The following is a 22,520-nucleotide window of genomic DNA, read 5'->3' as shown; positions in this document are numbered from 1 at the left end:
TTTGTGCCCTTTGACTAATACCTCCCCACCCCAAAACCCTGGAAACCACCATTCGTTCTTTGCCTCTACGAGTTTCACTGTTTTATATTAATTATATTAATGGTAAAATGTAGTATTCATCCTTTTGTATCTGGCTCATTTCCTTTAGCATAATGTCCTCTAGATTCATCTATATTGTTATAATTGGCAGAATTTCCTTCTTTTTTTTTAGTAGCTGAAAATATTCCATTGTGTGTATATATACCACATTTCCTTTGTTGTTTTTTTGTTTTTGAGTTTTTTATGCTTTTTTTAAGGGCTTTGTATGGCATATGGAAGTTCTCAGGCTGGGGGTTGAATCGGAGCTTCAGGTGCCAGTCTATACCACAGCCACACCCATGCAGGATCCGAGCCATGTCTGTGACATACACCACAGCTCACAGTAATGCCAGATCCTTAACCCACAGAGCGAGGTCAGGGATCAAACCTGCATCCTCATGGATTTTAGTCAGATTCATTACTGCTGAGCCACGACAGGAACTCCCTCTATTTGTTGATTGGTAAGACATTTAGGTTGCTTGCATATTGGATACCATGAATAATACTGCAGAACATGGGAGTGTATATATTCTTTGAGATTCTGATTTCAGTTCCTTGTGTTGTGTACCCAGAAGTGGGATTGCTTAATCATACAGTAATGCTGGAGTATCCTCCATTCTGTTTTCCGTAGTGGCTTTATCAGTTTACATTTCCACCTGCAGTGTACTGGGGATCCCTTTTCTCCACACACTTACCTACACTTGTTATATTATGGGCTTTGTTGTTGTTGTTGTTTTTGAGGAAAGCTATCCTACCGGGTGTGAGGTAGTATCTTTTTGTGGTTTTGATTTGCATTTCTCTGATGATTACTGATGTTGAGTACCTTTTCATGCTTATGTTGGCTGTTTATAGATCTTCTTTGGAGAATTGTCTATTTAGTTCCTTTGCCCATTTTTAATCAGGTTATTCGTTGTTGCTCTTGTGTTGTAGGAGTTCTTTTTATGTGTTTTATTTATTAATTTTTTTGGCCACTCCCGAGACATGTGGAAGTTCCCTGGCCAGGGATTGAACCTGTGCTATAGCAGTGACCAAACCTGCTGCGGTGGCAACATTGTATTCTTAACCCACTGTGTGACAGAGGAATGCCTACATATTTAAAATATTAACCCTTTATTAAATATATGGTTTGCAAATGTTTTCTTCCATTGTATAGGTTGCCTTTTCATTTTGTTGACTATTTCCTTTGCTCTGCTGAAGGCTTTTAGTTTCATGTAATCCTGCCTGTATATATTTGCTTTTGTCACTTGTACTTTTGGTGTCATATGCTTTATATTTAAGGCTGAATATTTTTTTCTATTATATGTATATACCACATTTCCTTTACCCATCTATCCGTCAATATACATTTAGGTTGCTTCCACATTTTAACTGTTGCGAATAATGCTGCTATTAACATGAGGTGCAAAAATCTCTTCATAATCCTGTGTTCAGTTCTTTTGAATATATAACCAGAAGTGCAATTACTGGATCATATGTTACTTAAAAAAATTTTTTTTGAGGAACCTTTTCATGTAGAACTTTTCACAAACTTCATTGCTATTGCTCCTGTTAAGCTCTATCTGAAAATCTTTATTTCCTTGTTTTGATGGTGGACTTTCTTGATTAATAGATTTTTTTTTTCTTTTTTTGTATATCCAGGGCCCTTGCAGAATCTCCACCATCTGTAAACAACCTGAAGAGTGAACTTGGTGACAAAGGGAAGAGTAAGGATGAAGGGGAAGATTGTAATGATGAAAAAAAGGCTGCAGGTACTTGTCTTGAGCCATATCCAGAAGAGAAAAAGAAGAAACGCTCTGGATTCAGAGACCGAAAAGTATGGAACACAATCTTATAAATTATATTAAAGCTGTAGTTAATTCTATTTTAGAATAATGCTTTTGAGTCTCTTTTATCATATATTTCAGATGGTTCATATTCACTTTGAAGTTATTCACCTCTTTGCTATTTTTCATCATGTTCTAATGCAAGTGTACTCTTTGAATGTGAAGTTAATTGAGGCAGTAAAAAGATCTAGGATTGGTAATCAGGATTAGCATATCTTTTCTTTTCATTTTCTTTCATTTCAACTACGTAAAGTAATTTTTGCTTTTTGGATCTTTGTGATGCTGAATGTTCTCATATATGTGAAGCTGAGTCTTTGTGATGTATATACTGATTTATAATGCCAAATTGTAAAGTTAGAATAACATCTCTTTGAAAATGTACAATATGTCTAAGAAATCAACCAGTTTTGAGGACAACATAAACTTCAGCTAACTTCAGCATTTTATATCTTTAACACAATTGCTGTTATGTAACTCTACCTGAGAAAAGTTTTAGTTCCTCTTTAATAATGATTCCTATGATACTGGGCTTTTGAATTCAGATGAGTGATAGAAAGTTAAAACGGTGAACTTATTAGACATTCTGTATGTTACTATTGAAATTCAGGGAATTACCTTTTCTTTCTAAAATATAGCTAATCAACGCAGCAAGACAGTTTGAGTTACTGTGTGTGTTTGGCGGGGGGGGGTGCACTTTGCAAGCAAGAAGAATTCCTTTTAGAAATTTGGATCTTCTGTTTGTTTGGATTAAGCTATTAAATGTATCTTCTCATTTTTCAAATCTATTTCTGATTAAGGTGAATTTGAACAACAGTGATATATGACAAGTTAGTTGTCAGGCATGCCATTATTTCCAAAATGATGCATTTATTTAATCTTTTGCCCTGAGTGAATTTGAAGAAAGTTCAGATTTATCTTGTGGCAGCGTCTTCATTTATGGTCAAACTTTCCATTTTACAGTGTAGGGCTAAAATGACCCAAATAAACATTTATTTTTGAATCTTCCATTTTCTGTTCCTGCTTTTTGCTGAGCAGATGACTCTGTCTCATACTTCATAGGAAAAAAATGAAAGCTATCAGTGTAATGTATTGAATTTGTTAGCTCCCATAGCTTTAAAACCTTCTTAATCTATATCTTAATTCTTATTTCTTTCACTAAAGTCTCAGCGAATGGATAACCATTCCACATGTTATTTTGTCGTCCCAAGAACCTGTTTAAACACGTACTCTTTCTAGATCCCATTTTTCAGTTACTCTTTGCTCTAAATTCTTTTACATACTCTACCTAAACATGTTAAAGATTCTTCTATCGTTAATTAGATAATAAACTTCACTTTTGAGCATGCATTTTTTTTCTATCTACCACCCCATTCAGATTCTTTCCTTGCAATTCCAAACTGCTACAGTCTTCACATACTCTTTGAATCATCAGTTTTCATTTGAACTTCTTCCTTTTGTTCTTTTATGCGCTCTTGATTTTTCTGTGATATTTCAAACATCCAGTGAGAAAAATAGAGGCTATAATGAACATACATACTTGTACCGACGGTTATTTTTATCAAGCTTTAACATTTGGCTGCATTTGCTTCAGTTTTTTTTTTTTTTTTTTTTTTGTAAGAAGAAACAAACAAAATGAATATAAAAAGTAGATTCCAATGTATTCTTCCCAATCCCATTTTTCTCTTTTCTTCCTCAGATGTAAACTAGTGTCCTGAAGTTGTTATTTTTTATTACCACACATGAACAGTTGTTTTGTGTGCTTTATTTTAATTAATAAAAAATTCTCAAGTACATATCACTTAGTTCATAGCATACTCTCATTGTTAGTTTGTGCATGCTTCTCTCTGTTTTGTTTTGTTTTATTTTTCATTTTTTGTATTTAATTTACTGTCCCTTCTGAAACCTCACATTTTCAATTCTGAAAGATTCTCAGATATTGCTTCAGTACTGTCTCACTGTCATTTCTTTTGAAACTCTTCTTAAATGTATGTTGGATCCTTGAAACATATCCTCATATCTTTTAACTATTTTTTTCATATTTTTGTCATTAATTCTTCCCCTGCTTCCTCAGAGTCTCTTGCTTTTCTTCCAATTTTTTTTTCTTTTTTTTTTTTAGTGGTAAAATTTGCCATCTTAACCATTTTTAAGTTTACAGTTCAATGATAATAAAAACATTCATAATATTGTACAACCATCACCACCGTCCATCTTTATAATTGTTTTCATTTTATAAAACTGAAAATTTGTACCCATTAAACATAACTCCCTACCATCCCCTTTCCCCCAGCCCCTGCCAACCATCACTCTACATTCTGTCTGTGACTTTGAATACTTAAAAGAACCTCATACAAGTGAAATCATACAGTATTTGTATTTTTGTGACTGGCTTATTGCACCTAGTGTAATATTCTCAAAGCTCAGCATGTTGTAGCATATATCAGAATTTCCTTTCTTTTAGGGCTGGATAGTACTCCATTGTATGTACATACCTCATTTTGCTCCTCCATTCATCTGTTGATGGGTATTTGAGTTGCTTCCACTCTTGGCTATTATAAGTAACAATTCTATGAACCTGAATATACAGATATCCAAGGCCTTGCTTTTCATTCTTTTGGGTATATAGCTAAAAGTGAAATTGCTTGATTATATGGTAATTCTATTTTTAATTTTCTTATGGAGCTGCCATAGTGTTTTTCATAGTTCTGTACCATTTGACATTCCTACCATCAAGGGTTCCACTTTTTGCATATCCTTGCCAACACTTATTACTCTTATTTTATATTAGGCATCCTAATAAGAAGTGAGATGGTATTGGTATCTTGGTATAGATTTTCATTTGCATTCCCCTAATGATCAGTAATGTTGAACATCTTTTCAAGTGATTTTTGGCCATTTGTGTATCTTCTTTGGGAATATGTCTGTTCACATCCTTTTGCCCATGTTTAAACTTTTTTTAAGTTGAGCTTTAGTAGTTCTTTGTTGTTCATTCCTTATCAGATAATATGATTTGTATTTATTTCTTTTATGTGGATTTCCTTTTTACTCCGTTGACATTGTCTTTTGGTACACAAAGTTTTTTAAATTTTATGAAATCTACTTCTTTTTTCTGATGTTGCTTGTGCCCTTAGTGTCATATCCAGGAAATTATTGCTAAATGCAATGTCTTAAAGCTTTTGTCCTGTGTTTTCTTCTAAGGGTTTTATAGTGTCAGTTCTTTCATTTTGGTCTTTGTTCCATTTTGAGTTAATTTTTGAATATCAGGTTAGATAACTTCATTTTTTTGCATGTGAATATCCCATTTTCCCAAGACCATTTGTTGAAAATGCTGTCATTTCTTCACTGATGGTCACAGCACCCTTGTCAAAAATCATTTGACCGTATATAGGAGGGTTTATTTCTGGGCTTTATTTTCTGTTTGTTTGGTGTGTATGCCTGTTTTTATGATAGTACTGCATTCTTCTGACGACTTCATAATAAGTTTTGAAATCAGAAAGTTAGGCTTCTCCAACTATGTTGTTCTTTTTCAGAAAGTTTTGACTATGTGGAGTCTTTTGAGATTCCATGGTGGACATATAGGTTGTTTCCATACCTTGACTATTGTCAGCAAAACTTCAGTGAACATGTAGTACAGATGTCTCCTTGAGATGCTGATTTTGTTTCATTTGGATAGATATACAGAAATGGGGTTGTTGGGTCTAATGTAGTTCTGTTTTTAATTTCTTGAGGGACTTGATACTTTTTTTCATAGTGGCTGGATCAACTTACACTCCCATCAACAGTGAAACAGTGTTCCCTTTTCTCCATATCCTCACTAAGGCTTATTGCTTGTCTTCTTAATAATAGCCATTCTAACAGGTGTGAGGAGATATCTTATTTGTTTTTGATTTGCATTTCCCTGTTGAATACTTAAGTTAAACACATTTTCATATACCTGTTAACCCTCTGAGTATCTTCTTGGGAAAACTATTCAGATCCTCTGCACAGTTTAAAATCAGATTTTTTTTTTTTATATTGTATGAGTTCTTTTCAAAATACAATCTTCTTTCATGCTAGAAGCTTCTGTTTGGTATAGAAAGAACATGCCTCAGTATAAAAAGGCCGTATATGACAGACCCACAGTTAACATCATACTCACCAGAGAAAGTTTGAAATTTTTTCTCTAAGATGAGAACAAAACAAGGGTGTCCATTGTTAACATTCCTATTCAGCATAGTATTTGAAGTCCTACATAGAGCAATTAGGAAAGACAATGAAATATAAAGCATAAGGATAGGAAAGGTAGAAGTAAAATTCTTATTTGCAGATCATATGATCCTACATAAAGAAAATCCTAAAGACCCAATTAAAAAACTGTTGGAACTAATCAATGAATTCTTTTAAGTTGCAGGACATAAAATCAACATACAGAAATCTGTGTTCTTCTGTACACTAACAACAAACAATCTGAAAAATAAATAAAAGTAACCATTCTATTCACAGTAGCATCAAAACCAATAAAATAATTAGGAATAAATTTAACCAAGGAAGTGAAAGATCTATACAATGAAAACTATAAGAATGTGATGGGGGAGTTCCCGTCGTGGCGCAGTGGTTAACGAATCCGACTAGGAACCATGAGGTTGCGGGTTCGGTCCCTGCCCTTGCTCAGTGGGTTAACGATCCGGCGTTGCCGTGAGCTGTGGTGTAGGTTGCAGACGCGGCTCGGATCCTGCGTTGCTGTGGCTCTGGCGTAGGCCGGTGGCTACGGCTCCGATTCAACCCCTAGCCTGGGAACCTCCATATGCCGCGGGAGCAGCCCAAGAAATAGCAACAATAATAACAACAACAACAAAAAAGACAAAAGACAAAAAAAAAAAAAAAAAAAAAAAAAAAAGAATGTGATGGAAGAAATTGAAGACACAAAGAAATGGAAAGATAACTCATGTTGATAGATCAAAATAATTAATTTTGTTAAAATGTCCATATTACCCAAAGCCATCTATAAATTCAGTACATTACCTACCAAAATTCCAATCACATTTTCATAGAAATTTAAAGATAAAACATTCTGATATCAAACTGTACCACAAAGCTAGATTAATCAAAACAGTATGATACTGGCATAAAAATAGAATACATAGACCAATAGAACAGAGTAGATATCCCAGAAATAATCTCTCACATGCATGGTCTATTAATACTGGACAAGGAGCCAAGAATACTCTAGGAAAGGAGAGTCTCTTAGTGTTTGGAAACTGGACAACCACATACGGAAGAAAAAATTGAACCATTATCTTAAACCATTCACAAAAATTCACTCAAATGGGTTAAATATTTTAATATAACACTGAAACTGTAAAACTCCTAGAAAACTTAGTGGGAAAGCTCCTTTTCATTGGTCTTCCAATGTTTTTTTTGGTTGTTACTCCAAAGCACAAGCAACAAAGGAAATATCAAGTGACAGCATCAAATTAAAAAAGTATGTGCACAGCAAAGGAAATCATTAAGAAGATGAAAAGGCAGCCTATGAAATGGGAGAAGATACTTGCAATCCATATATCAGATAAGAGGTTAATTTTCTCTCTCTCTTCTCTTTCTCTCTCTGTAGCTAGCTAAAGCTTTATCCATTTTGTTTATCTTTAAAAAAAACCTCTTAATTTAGTTGATCTTTTCTTTTGTCGTATTCTCATTTTACAATTTTTGCTCTTGTCTTTGTCATTTCCTACTTTGTGTTAACTTTTGGCTTAGTTCTTTTTCTAGTTCTTTGAGATATAAGGTTAAATTGTATATTGTAGTATTTCTTTTTTCTTAATGTAGATATTTATTGCTATGAATTTCCCTTTTAGGAATGCTTTTGCTGAATTTCATGTTTTGATATTTTGTATTTCCATTTTTAGTCCTCTCAAGATATTTTTTGATTTCTGTTTTCCTGTCTTCATTGAATATGTTGTTTAATTTTCAGATATTTTTTTGATCTTCTAGTCTTCTTCTTGTAGTTCATTTTTAATTGCATACCATTATGGTCAGAAAAGATACTTGATAAGATTTTAATCTTCTTAAATTTATTAAGCCTTGTTTTGTGGCCTATCATGTGATCTCTCCTTCAGAGGACTCCATGTGAACTTGATAATAATGTATATTCTGCTATTATTAAGTGGAATGTTCTGTAAATGTCTTTTAAGTTCATCTGGTCTAATATGTAGTTTAAGTCCTTTCTGTTGGGCTACAGAGTTGTGCTCCTATAACCAGTACAAACTGCTTCTTTGTTTGCCATGGTCCTATGGGACTCATGCATGCAAGCCCTGTTGATTAGCAAAGCCAGGTGATTCGGAGACTCATACCTCAGATGATAGCTGCTAAAGCTGAGGTGCAGCCAGATGTATAAGCTCCTTCTGGGGAGATCCTGGCAATTTGGAGTGGACTCAGTGGAGAGGTCAGAGGAGGAATCCACTGATTCCTCCCTGGTCTCCATGGAGGATGTCCGTCATCACTTAGATGTGTGCTAAATGGAAGCCTGACCTTCAGGCAACAACTTCTAATGTATGTAAACAGACCTTTTTCAGGGAAAGACTGGGAGGTGGGTGTATTTTGTCTTCTTCCTCTGCACTAATCCCTGGGGGGACAGCTACTGTGAGCCTGTTAAAAACTGTTTCTTTGTTTTCTGTAGTTTCATGGGGCTAATGGATGCAAGTCCCATTAGTTTTCAGAGCTAGCTGTTTTGGAGACCCGTCCCTCAAGCGGAGTCTTAAAAGTCGGGGTTCTAGATGTAGTGTCCAAACACTTCATTCCTCAAAGAAAAGCTAGGGGTTGACAGTTTCCTCCCATGTGTATAACACTAGGCTAGAGGTGGGGTTTATGGCAAGAGTGTGTCTCAGCCTTTCCTACCTGTTTTGATGTTGGTACTTTCTTACTGACTCAGTGAATAGGTTCAGCTAGTTTCAGGATTTCTTTCAAAGAGAAGGGCTCCTTTTATAGCTGTACATTCAGTGCATCTATAGGAGGTGGAGAGTTCAGGAGCCTCCAAGTCACTATTTTGGACTTGAAACAGCATCTTCATAATTAAGAACCTAAATTATTTGGTTCAGTACAGTTATAAATACTTTTAAATTGATTGATAAGAGAACATAAATAATAAGAGACATAAAATACTATATATGCCAAACAAAATCCTTAGGAATTTAGGTGACTAGAAAACCCAAGTAAGTTTACTTATTACAGACATCACAATAAATGAAAAAGAGAAGAAAAGTAACATTGAGCATATTCAGTCAGGTATAGTACATATACATACATATGCATAGTGTAAATGCATGTGTATTTGTGCATATGTGTATATGTACACACATGTATATACATACATTCTTGTGTGTGTGTGTGTATATATATATATATATATATATATACACTTAATGCTTAAAGTAACTGTGTAACACGTCTAAAGTAATATATAGCTGTTACTTATAAAGGAAGGAATCAAATATAAATCTGTATGACTTTATTATTATTTTTTTTTTTGTCTTTTGTCTTTTTAGGGCTGCACCCGCAGCATATGGAGGTTCCCAGGCCAGGGTTTGAATCAGAGCTGTAGCTGACAGCCTCTACCACAGCCACAGCAATGCAGGATCCGAGCCACACCTGCAACCTATACTACAGCTCACGGCAGTACCAGCTCCTTAACCCACTGAGCGAGGCCAGGGATCAAACCTGCGTCCTCATGGATGCTAGTCAGATTCGTTTCCATTGAGGCATGACAGTAACGCTAATCTGGTAATTTAAAAACTCTTGCTCTTTCTATTGCTCTTCTAACATAACATGTTTTGGTTACAGAATTTTGCTCATGGTTTACCCTAGGTCAGTTAATATCATACTGTTTCAGATTTCTAAAGGTGATCCGGAGCCCTGATTTTCTACGTCATTTCTTTTAATGGAGATTGCTAGTTTGCTAGTCATCCACTGAATGAAAGTGATGTGAGCCACTTCTAAGCTGGCTCATAAAATCTCCCACAAGGATCTTCAGTGCTCTTTCTCCCTTTCCTGAGGGCTAGAATGACCATGAGTAGAATGACCTTGGAAGCCACATATTGGCTGTTTTCAGCCTGATTTTGACTCTTTTTTTTTTTTTTCCCTAGGGGTTGTAGTTGCCAGGACTGTAAACTATAGAATTGGGATGGACCTGTTTCTCCCAGTTACTGGAGATGGACTGGGGACTCTTTCACCCTGGTTGGTCTGAGCCCTTTCTGGGATCTTCTGAGCTTTCCAGGAGGCTTCAGAAATAGAGGCTCTAGGCTGATGCTGACTTTCCTTCACATGTGCCCCCACAAGCCATTAGGGGAAATTGATGAAAGATGGGGGTGAATGAAATAGGCTCCATGCAATCAGACCCAGAATGGGACAGAATCCTGTCTCTGGGAGTCCAGCTGCAGAGAGTAGCAGGGGTCTTAGATGCTCAGGCCAGATAGTGTGAGCATCTGTCTTACAGGATTAAGGTAGTGTCAGTAGGCACAGAGCGGGGGTGTGGGGTTGGGGATTTGGCTGGCTGGCTGAAGGCAGTGAATCTGGGAATTGCCGGCTACCTGGCCCATTCACCAAGCCTACTGCCATTTCTCAGAGTAATTGGTTGCAACTAGTCTTTGGCTACTCTTGTGCATTTCATATAGGAAATATAGTGCCTGAATTTTGATCCAGTTAGCCTGGCTCTTTTAGTGAAGGCAGCTGTCTTAAAATCATGAAATTCAAGAATGTTTTTTTAAGTAAATGATTGAATGTTACCATTATAATTTTCTTAGTAAATCTTTTCACCAGGCTAAACATTGCAAAATTCTCCAACAGTTTTCTACATACCTTTGCTTCTAAGCCTTCGTTTTCTTAGATGCTACATTTTAAAACCTTTATGTAATAGTTTGTTAGTGTTCCTTTAACATGACTACTTAAAAGGAGGGCAGCTCCAAATCAAATTATATGAAATGGTCTTAAAGATACATTGCCAAGTGAAGAAAAAAAGCAAAAATATACTATACCGTATGTTTATACTAAACTCTTCTAGTGTGGGAATGCAAAAAGTCTTACATTCCCTGACCTTTTTTCACACTAAAACTAATTAATGATATTCAGCAACTTTTTTTTTTGGTAACAATCAAGTATCTGATTTTCATTCTGAGAATCATTGACTTTTAAGTTGTTGTTTTTCTACCTTTAATCTTATATTTGACTTAATTTTTTAATTCACAAAGCCATCTTTGGTAGTAGCTATAGTTTATAAACATTAAAACTGATTATTATATTTTTTTGGCTGCACCCTTGGAATGTGGAAGTTTCCAGGACAGGGATCAAACCCAGGGCCGTTGCAGGAACAACACTAGATACTTATCCCACTGAGCCACACAGGAGCTCCAAAACTGATTATTTTTTGTTCTGTAGCCAGTATGACCTAGCAGATAGTTGTAGTGAAATATAAAATGCCTTGATTTAAACTTGTAGGTAAGTCTCAAGGCTGTCAAGGGGTTGAAAGGCTCTTAGTGACTTCGCCACATGCCAAATCTATTGAAAACTTTTCTGAAATCAGTATTCAGACTTTAAGGCAAATTGGTATTAGAAAGATTTCTGTCATGTATAGTTATAAATTAGCATTCTTAGTGGCTGAAAGCACATCTGGTAGTGTAATTGAAACCATTGTTAAACAGCTGCTCTCAATAACCTCAAAGTGACCATCAAGCCAAAACTGACAGTTAAAGTAATAGCTATGTTAATAAGGCAAATTAAAACATTAATAATGTTGTTTTTCAGTGTAGTGAATTGCTTTATAGACATTGAATTCACTGATGAATTTTCGGATCATATTGGCTTATTTTCTAACCACTTATTTATAGGATACTATTTAATGTTGGTTATCTCAACATAGAAGATTCAGGTATGAGAGATATCTTTTCACTAAAGTACTATATAGTTTGTAGAAGAAAATTATGCAGAAGATACAGTATTTTGTACATTTCATATACAGAATGGGGCTTGGGTGCCACATAAGGAAATGAGAAAGGGTTATTAACATCACACTCTTAGTTAAATGTTTGCCATATTTGATTTTGTTCCTATTCCAAGATTTGCTTGTATTTTTCCCAAGTCTATTCTTTTCTAAATATGCACCATTTAAATAGTCTCTGGAAGTTTAATTTTGTAGTCAAAAGTAAGTCATTGCTTTAGACTTGTCGGTAATTGAGTTTCCATGATATGCAATTTTTTTATGATGTTTAATGTACTTTGTGTTTGAAAGACTCTTAGCTATTCAGACTTATGAAGTCCCATGTCCGTTTTGTTTTAGAGATTAGGAAATTGCAAAGAAATAAAAACTATAAAATCAATCCCTTTTTTGGAGTTCCTGTCATGGTGCGGTGGTTAATGAATCCAATTAGGAACCATGAGGTTGCGGGTTTGATCCCTGCCTTGCTCAGTGGGTTAAGGATCTGGCATTGCCGTGAACTGTGGTGTAGGTTGCAGATGCGGCTCGGATCCCGTGTTGCTGTGGCTCTGGCACAGGCTGGCAGCTACAGCTCCAATTAGACCCCTAGCCTGGGAACCTCCATATGCCATGGAAAGCAGCCCTAGAAAAAGCAAAGAAAAAAAAAATCAATCTCTTTTTTAAAACTTGGTATTTTAAAAAATTATAGACTACCATATATATGGCATTATACCCTTTTACTAAGACCTTTTGAATTCTTGTATGACTTTTTTTTTTCAATTTTGCTAGCTTTCGGTAATTTAAGAAACTAGAAAATCATTCAAAGGTTCTAAACAAAACTGATATAATCATTGCCTCAACTGTAGTATGAATGCTATATCACAAGTTTTGGAAACACAAGTAATTTCAAGTTTAAAAAATCCAGTTATAGGGAAAAAATGATATAATTGATATCATTATAAGTGATATTTGCGCTTATTTCCCCCCAAATGAGTGCATATGCAAGAAAATGAGAATTACTCAATATGGAAACACTCTCTGAATTTCTAATTTTAGGTGATGGAATATGAGAATAGGATTCGCGCATATTCTACACCAGACAAAATCTTCCGGTATTTTGCCACCTTAAAAGTAATCAGTGAACATGGTGAATCTGAAGTTTTTATGACACCACAAGACTTTGTGCGATCCATAACACCTAATGAAAAACAACCAGAACGTAAGTTGCTAAAGTGAAAAATTGTGATGTTTGTTTTGTTATATGCTACTTTGTTTCTAATCCGTGCAGTAATTATATTCACTGTGTAGCATTATGCTAGGCTTTAGGAGTACTAAAGAGGAGCATATAATCTAAAGGGTTGAGGAGATTATACCTCTCTGGCTGAGATTCATTGCCTGTAATGAGACTGTTCATGAAGGCAGTTGATTGCCATCAAGTTACTTTTTGGTGGAATAGACAGCGATGGTAACAGGTGATTTCAAATGTGTTGATTTGTTAAAGAACAGCTTCTATGGCAGTAGAAAAAAGGGGCACGTAATTCAATCTGGAAGTTTAATGAAAATCTAGAAAATACATCTAAATTTGAATTAAAATTAGACAAAGGATAGAGGAAATGATGTCTCATCTAGAGGAGACAGTGAGATGTGAGGAAAGAAAATAAATTGCTTAATATTATAAGTTAAAGGTGATACTTTACAATTGCGTATGGGAGACATGGTGGGAAAAATGACCGAGTAGGGAGCTCCAAGAATCATTTTTTTTCACTGAAGCAGTCATTACACTGTCCAGAATGGATTGAATCAACTTTTTTGGATCACTGGAATCCAATTTAAAAATTACAGTAACCAGGTAGTGGTTAATGAAGAAAGAGGCTCATAAATTTTGGGAAGAAAGTGTTGTGGCCTTTTGCTTGCCTGCCTACCATGCCTTGTTTCCCAGCTTAGCAGCAGTCATGGAGATAACAGCCTGCATTCCTAGTGTGGCTTACTAGTGATGGGGGAGTTCACTGGCAGGCAATACAGACTTTGTTTTCAAAAAATTGCGGTTGTATATTTTGACTCATCTGGTAATTTCCTGAGTTACCAGCACAAAAGTTTCATGCAGCTCAAGCTGAAGTAGCTTCCCACATGTCCTATTCTGAAAAAAATTTTACCATATGACCCAGCAATCCCACTCCTGGTCATATATCCAGACGGAGCTTTCATTGAAAAAGATACATGCCCTTCTATGTTCATTGCAGCACTATTTACAATAGCCAAGACATGGAAACAACCTAAATGTCCAATGGCAGGTGAATGGATTAAGAAGATGTGGTACATCTACGCAATGGAACACTACTCATCCATAAAAAAAAGAATAAATAATGCCATTTGCAGCAACATGGATGGAACTAGAGACTCTCATACTAAGTGATATGAGTCAGAAAGAGACAGACAAATACCATATGATATCACTTATATCTGGAATCTAATATACAGCACAAATGAACCTATCTATAGAAAAGAAATGAACTCATGGACTTGGAGTACAGACTTGTGGTTGCCAAGAGGCAAGGGGAGGCAGTGGGATGGACTGGGAGTTTGGGGTTAGTAGATGCAAACTATTGCCTTTGGAATGAATAAGCAGTAAGATCCTGCTGTATAGCACAGGAAACTATATCTCATCACTTGTGATGGAACATGATGGAGGATATATATACACACAACTTGGTCAATTTGCTATACAGCAGAAATTGACAGAACATTGTAAATCAACTATAATAATTTTTTTTTTAATTTAAAGACCCATACCACCTGTAGCCATCAGGCCAAGAGAGGGCAGATGAGACCAGTAGCAGACAGATTGAAAAGCCTGAGAAGGAGGCTGAGGAGAAAGACATTTCAGGAGAATAAGAGCTTTGAAGTTCTGCTGTGTATCCTGGGGAATCTAGAGTGATGCTCAGGGCCAGAAACATAATTGGAAAAGACTTGTGTGGGCTTGTGTGTTTTTGCTGATAGCTGTGCTCTGTGCAAGAAGAAGGTGAAAGTTGAGGTGGATTGTAGGAGATCTAGCTAAACATGAAAAGAGGATCCTAGTTCACAGTTAGTCTACAAACACTAGAAGAGCTGGGATATGTTTTTGTTTTTGCTTTTGTTTTTCATTCTTTTTGCCTCCAACATTTAAGAAAATCTGTGAGGTCACTTGATGACCGCTTAGATCATAGAGCAGAAACCTCATTTATGACTAATGATAAGGAATATAATCTTGGAAGAAATAGTTTGGAAAAATCACTAAAAGTGATGACCTTAATCCTCACCATGTTACAACGTCAAACCCTGGAAAGTAGGGAGAATCTGATTTCTAGAATTACCACATTGTAGTATTAAAAATGTCCAAGTTTCAATTTAAAAAATTGCATAGCATACCAGTAGTAATCAGGAATGTGAGAACTTTGATAAGAAAAAAAGAAAGAAATTGACAGAAACTATACCTGAGGAAACCTGAGCATTGCACATACTAGATGAAGATTTTAAATCAACTCTCTTAAATATGTTCAGAGAGCTATAGGAAACCATAGACAAAGAACTATAGGAAAAAGGGAGAATTGTGTGTTAATAAATAGAGAATGTCCATAAAGAAATAGAAATTGTAAAAGGGGCTTGAATAGAAATCATGTAACTAAGAAGTACAATAGGTAAAGTGAAAACTTTACCAAAAGAATTCAACACAGATTTGAGCAGGCAGATAAAAGAATCAGAAACTTGAAGAGAGGTCAATTTATATGCAATTTCAGGAAAAGAAAGCAAGAAGAATTAATAAAAATTAATAGAGACAAAAAAAATTAATAGAGCCCAAGATACTTGTGAGACAATATCAAGTCTACCAACATATGCTTAAGGGGAGTCCCAGAAGGAGAAATTAAGATGTTTTAAGGTAATCAAAAACAAAAGAAGTTTGTTGCTAGTACACATTTCCTATAAGAACACTAAATGGGGTTCTTTAAACTGAAATGAAAGTATATTGGATAGTAACCAAAGTCATTCAAAGACAATTTTTAAATGGTAAAGACCAGTAAAGGTAACTACATAGGAAAATGTAAAAGTTGGTATTAAAAGTCCATCAACAGAGGAATGGATAAAGAATATGTGGTACATATATAAACCGTGGAATATTAGTCATAAAAAATAATGAAATAATGCCATTTGCAGCAACATGGATGGGCCTAGAAACTATTACACTAAGTGAAGACAGTGAAAGACAAACATCATATGATATCATCTATATGTGGAATCTTTAAAAAAAAAAAAAGGATGCAAATGGACTTTTTGCAGAATAGAAACAGACTCACAGACTTTGAAAAACTTATGGTTATCAAAGTGGACTGGGGGATGGACTAGGGGTTTGGTGTTTGGGACTGGCATATGCACACTGAGGTATGTGGAATGATTGGCCATTGGGGACCTGCTGTATAGCACAGAGAACTCTACCCAGTATTTTGTGATAATCTATCTGGGGAAAGAATCTGAGATAGAATGAGTATGTGTATATGTATGACTGAGTCACTTTATTGTACAGCAGAAATTATCACAGCCTTGTAAATTAACTATACTTCAGTAAAACTTTTTTTAAAAAGTATTATTTTATTTTTGGTTTTTCAGTCCTTTTTGTTAACTATATGATTTATTTTTATTTTATTTTATTTTTTGTCTTCATGCTATTTCCTGGGCCGCTCCCACGGCATATGGAGGTTCCCAGGCTAGGGGTCCAATCGGAGCTGTAGCCACCAGCCTACACCAGCCACAGCAACGTGGGATCTGAGCCGCGTCTGCAACCTACACCACAGCTCACGGTAATGCCGGATCCTTAACCCACTGAGCAAGGGCAGGGACCGAACCTACAACCTCATGCTTCCTAGTCGGATTCATTAACCACTGTGCCACGACGGGAACTCCCAACTATATGATTTAAAAGACAAATTTTAAAGCATTTATAAACATGTTAATGTTGAGTCAGACTAGGATTATTATAAGTTTGAGATTAATTGGTTTTTAATTTTTGATTAAAGTATAATCGATTTACAGTGTTGTGCCAATTTCTACTGTAAAACAGAGTGACCCAGTCATATGTACATACACATTCCCTTTCTTATCTTCCATGATGGTATCCCGAGAGACTGTATATATTTCCCTTTGCTGTGCAATAGGACCACATTGCCTATCCATTCTAAATATAATAGGTTGTATTTAAGATGTTAATTGTAACCTTCAAGTTAACCACTAAGACAGTAACTAAAAAATATACAGAAAAGGAAATGAGAGGATATATAGTACATTAGAGGAGTTCTCTTGTGGCGCAGCAGGTTAAGGATCCATCATTGTCACTGAAGCAGCTCAGATCACTGCTGTGGCTTGTGTTCAATCCCTAGCCTGGGAACTCCCACATATCACAGGTGCAGGAAAAAAATTAGTGCACTAGAAAAAATAATCAAACACAAAAGAGGGAAAGATTGGAGGAACTAAGGGCCAAAGTATGTAAGACATACAGAGAACAGATAACAAGATGGCATAAGTAGGTCCTTTCTAATTAGTAATCACTTTATATATAAAAGAAACTCATCGGTTAAAAGGGATTAACAGGAGAAAAAAGTATGATCTAATACTGTCCACAGGAAACTCACTTTAGATCCACAAATAGGCTGAAAATGAAAAGGTACAGATAGTGACCAAAAGAGAGTTGAGGTGACTATATTTATATCAAACAAAATAGATTTTAAGAAATTGTTACCAGAGACAAAGAAGAATAATATATATTGATAAAAAGATGAGTTCATCGAGACGTAACAATCACAAATATATATACTCACCAAATGACAGACTCCAAAATATGTGAGAGAAAGATTGACAGAATTGAAGTAGAAAATAATTCTATGGTAATGGTTAGAAACTTCAGAATTCAGGAGTTCCGATTGTGGCACAGTGGAAACGAGTCCAACTAGTAACCATGAGGTTGCGGGTTTGATCCCTGGCCCCGCTCAGTGGGTAAGGATCCAGCATTGCTGTGAGCTGTGGTGGTGTAGGTCACCAGTGCAGCTCAGATCCCATGTTGTAGCTTCAATTCAACCCCTAGCCTGGGAACTTCCATATGCTGCAGATTGTGGCCCTAAAAAAAAAAAGAGAGAAGCTTTAGAATCCCTATATTAGTAATGAATAAAACATCTAGACAGAAAGTCATTAAAGAAATAGAAGACTTAACACTATAAACCAGCTAAACCTGTCTAATGCATGGAACACTCTACTCAAAAGCGGCAGAATACATATTCTTCTGAAGCACACATCAAATATTCTCCAGAATAGACCAGATAGACCATATGTTAGGGTGCAAAACAAATCTTAGTAAATTTTAAAAGATTAAAATCATATTGAGTATATTTTCTGATAAAAATAGAATGAAACTATCTGTTGGTAACAGAAGGAAAACTAGAAAATTTATAAATATGTGGAAATTAAACAATACATTTAAGCAACCCATGGATCACAAGAGAAGTTAGAAACTACTTTGGGATAAATGAAAAAGGAAACAGAACTTACCAAAACTTATGTGATGCTACAAAAGTAGTACCAAGAGGGAAACTTATAGGTGTAAACACCTACATTTTAAAAGAAGAAAGGGAGTTCCCATTGAGGTGCAGTGGAAACGAATCCGACTAGTATCCATGAGGATGCGGGTTCAATCCCTGGCTTCACTCAGTGGGTCAGGGATCTGGCATTGCCATGACCTGTGGTATAGGTTGCAGATGTGACTCGGATCCCATGTTGCTTGGCTGAGGTATAGGCTAACAGCTGTACTTTTGATTTGACCCCTTGCCTGGGAACTTCCATATGTTGTGGGTGTGGCCCTAAAAAGTAAGTAAGTAAGTAAATAAATAAATAAATAAAAATGAAAAGAAAGATCTCAAATCACTTTCCTAACTTTATACCTATGGAACTAAAAAGAAAAGAGATCAAACAAAAACCAAAGATAGCTGAAATAAGGAAATATTAAAAGCTAATGCAAAGATAAGTGAAATGGAGAATGGAAAAACAATAGGGAGAATCAGTGAAACAGAAAGTTGGTTCTCTGGAAAGATCAACAAAACTGAAAAACCTTTAGCTAGACTAAGGAAAATAAGAGAAAAGAAGCAAATAACTAAAATCCTGAAAATGGTGACATTACTACCTACTTTACAGAAATAAAAAGGATAAGAGCATACTATGAACAGTCATATACCAACAAATTGGATTACCTAAATGAAATGAAACAACAAATTCTTAGTAACACACAAACTGCCAGAAATGAAAAAGAGCTCTTACAACTCAATAAGAAGTCAGACAACCCCATTAACAAATGGGCAAATGACTTGAATAAACATTTCTCCAAATAAGATACAGAAATGGCTAATAAGTACATGAAAAGATACTTAATGTCATCAGTCATGAGAGAAATGAAAATCAAAACCACAGTATACCTACACCACAGCTCACAGCAATGCCGGATCCTTAACCCTCTGAGCAGGCCAGGGATCGAACCTGTGTCCTTATGGGTGCTAGTGAGGTTCGTTAACCACTGAGCCATGGCGGGAACTCCTTGGCTCTAATTTAAAAGCAAACAAGTAGAGTTCCGCGGTGGCCCAGTGGGTTAAGAATCCGGCATTGTTACTGCTGTGGCTAGGGTTGCAGCTGTGGCTTGGGTTTGATCCCTGCGCTCAGAACTTCTGCATGCCAGGAACTCTCATATGTTGCTGGTGAGAATGTAAAATTGTGCAAAAGCAATTTGACCATTTCCCAGAAATGTAAGGTGAACAAAAAATTACCACATGACCCAAAAATTTCACTACTAGTATGAAAACAAAAGTATTGTAAAACACACTCAAACAAGTCCTTGTACATGAATGTTCAAAGCAGCACCATTCACCATACCTCCAAAGTAGAAACATCTTAAATGTCCTTTAACAGATGAATGGATAAACAAATTGTGAAGTATGCATAGAGTAGAATATTATTCAAATGAGGATGAATCTAGAAAACATTATGCTAAATGAGACAAACCAGTCACAAAAGGCCACATATCACATCATATGATTTCATTTGTGTGAATATCTGATACAGGTAAATCCATAGAGATAGAAAGCAGTTGTCTATTGCAATCAGCTGGGCTGGGGGAATAAGGACTGACTGCCTAATGGGTACAAGATAGCTTTTTTTTTTTTTTTTTTTTTTTTTTGAGTGATGAACATGTTTTGAAATAGATAAAGGTAGTAGTTACACAACACTATGAGTGTACTAAATGCCGCCGAACTGGACACTTTAAAATGGTTATTTTATGTTATTTGAATTTTTCAATTTAAAAAGAGGAAAAAGAATAGTCAGTTATTATTTGCAAATTTTGTATTTGCAAATTTGCATGCTCACTAAAACTTACTTGTAACCCCATAATCAATACTTATGATGCTTGCTTTTTTTTTTTTTTTTTTTTGGCCTTTTTAGGGCCATACCCTCAGCATATGGAGGTTCCCAGGCTAGGGGTCGAATCGGAGCTGTAGCCACTGGCCTAACCCACAGTCACAGCAACACCAGATCCAAGCCACATCTGCAACCTCCACCACAGCTCAAGGCAACACTGGATCCTTAACCCACTGAGCAAGGCCATGGATTGAACCTGCATCCTCATGGACACTAGTTAGATTTGTTTTAGCTGAGCCACGACGATAATTCCAATACTTATGATGCTTTTGCAGTTATCTCTGGCTACGTGCAGTGCAGCAAAAAACTTGAGTCACTCCTGTGCATGTTCCCAGCTGAAGTCAAAGTAATGCTCTGCCTTTTTGCTTCAGCTTTCATATGAGTATCCTCTGCTTTGTCTGTTTAGTGCCATGTTTTTCGAATTTTTGTGCTTTATCTTGATGATCACTGTGCCTCTTCCCCTCACCCCATGTAATATTGAAGTACTGTCTAGTGTTCTTAAGCATAAGAAGGCTGTAATGTTCCTTGAGGAGAAAATCTGTATGTGAAATAAGCTTTCTTCAGGCTTGAGTTATAGTGCTCTTGGCCATGAGTTCAATCTTAATGAATCAAGGATATTTATGTAGAGAAAGAATGAATCAAATATATATATAGACATACATATATCAAATAAATATGGGAGTTCTCTGGTGGCTCAGCAGGTTAAGGATTTGGCATAGTCACTACTGTGGGACAGGTTTGATCCTGACCCAGGAACTTCCACATGAATAAGCTGTCTAAAAAACAAACAAATGAACAAAATCCATAAAGTAAGGTTATGTATTGATTGGTTTGAAAAAAAGTTGTATGTGACTAGAGGATCACATGAGCCTAACCCTATATATATCCCCTGGGACCAAGAGGTCAATATTCATAGTTCACTGTTCGTGGTAACTTTAGAGAATGTAACTATTACTGTTAGCAAGAATCAAGCATATATGGTATAGTAATAGGATATGAAAAAGAAACTATTTCTATTACTGTTAGCAAGAATCAAGCATATATGGTATAGTAATAGGATATGAAAAAGAAACTATTTCTTTAGAGAGTATAAGGAAGACATCCTAAAGGAGGTAGCATTTGAGATGGGTTTTGAAAAGTGAGTAATAGTTCATATATATGAGAGGGAAAAGGCATCACTCAGAGGGAGTAAATTGTCTGGTCAAAAATACAGACATGTGAAATAACAGCGTGAGCTTGGGAAACCAAAAACAATTATAACATCTTTGAACGAGGGAGGTTATAATGTTTTGCCCATGTTCATTAACATTCATATATCTCTACAACAAATAAAACCCTCAAAGGTGCAGGAAATTTGTTGTATATTAAATTTTTTTTCTTATGGAAATTAGAGTAATATAATCAACCCATATGTACCTATCACTTAGATTCAACAACTATAAACATGGCCAGTCTTATTTCATCTATAATCTTATTTCTTCTCCTCACTCCAGGTTGTTTTGAAGCCAATTTAAAAGTTTGTTTTTTTTTTTCTTTTTGACCATGCCCACAACATGTTCAAGTTCCTGGGCCAGGGATTGAACCCATGCCATAGAAGCAACCCAAGCCACAGCAGTGACAATGCCAGATCCTTAACCTGCTGAGCCACCAGAGAACTTCCTAAAGCAGTTTTTTTTTTTTTTTTTTTCCCCAAATAAACTCTCATTGTATTAAGGTGGACTGAGTGTATTTGGCAATAAATAGTGATGGTATTTGTTGTTAATTTTTTATTGAATAAATTTAACATGTAACTTTGTGTGAGTTTAAGGTGTATAGTGTGTTACTTTGATACACTTAAATATTGTAATGATTGCAGATGCAGCAGTATTTATCATGTTACATCATTATAGTTTTACATTGACTATATCCATTATACTATGCATTAGATCTCTATGGCTTATTAATACTACTCATTACAAGTCTGAAGCTTTACATACCATCAATCTTGTCCTTCTGTGGTAGCCACCATTTTTTCTGTTTTCACAAGTTTGGCTCCTTTAGATTTCACATATAAGTAATACCATAGAAGTACTTGCCCTAAAGCAGTTTTAAAGCCACCGCTGTGTGTCTCTGAAAGATAAATAGTTGCCAGTGGGAACCTGCTGTATAGCTCAGAGAACTCTACCAAGTATTGTTTGATGGTCTATGTAGGAAAAGAGTCTGAAAGAAAA

At 35.7% G+C, this 22,520-nt stretch overlaps 1 protein-coding gene across 9 annotated transcripts in view; it reads left to right on the top strand.

Annotated features, from left to right (window-relative positions):
* MICU1 (mitochondrial calcium uptake 1) overlaps positions 1 to 22,520 on the top strand; it is a 241,898-nt gene that overhangs the window by 53,367 nt on the left and 166,011 nt on the right. For all 9 annotated transcript variants that reach the window (XM_021071962.1, XM_005671068.3, XM_005671070.3 and 6 more), the window contains exons 3-4: positions 1,717 to 1,891; positions 12,889 to 13,051. In XM_021071962.1, the coding sequence (XP_020927621.1) occupies positions 1,717 to 1,891; positions 12,889 to 13,051 (338 nt within the window). The remainder of the gene's footprint in view (positions 1 to 1,716; positions 1,892 to 12,888; positions 13,052 to 22,520) is intronic.

The sequence above is a fragment of the Sus scrofa genome, chromosome 14 (genome assembly GCF_000003025.6).
Source record: "Sus scrofa isolate TJ Tabasco breed Duroc chromosome 14, Sscrofa11.1, whole genome shotgun sequence".
Lineage (NCBI taxonomy): Eukaryota > Metazoa > Chordata > Mammalia > Artiodactyla > Suidae > Sus > Sus scrofa.
This window is presented reverse-complemented; position numbering and strand designations above follow the sequence as displayed.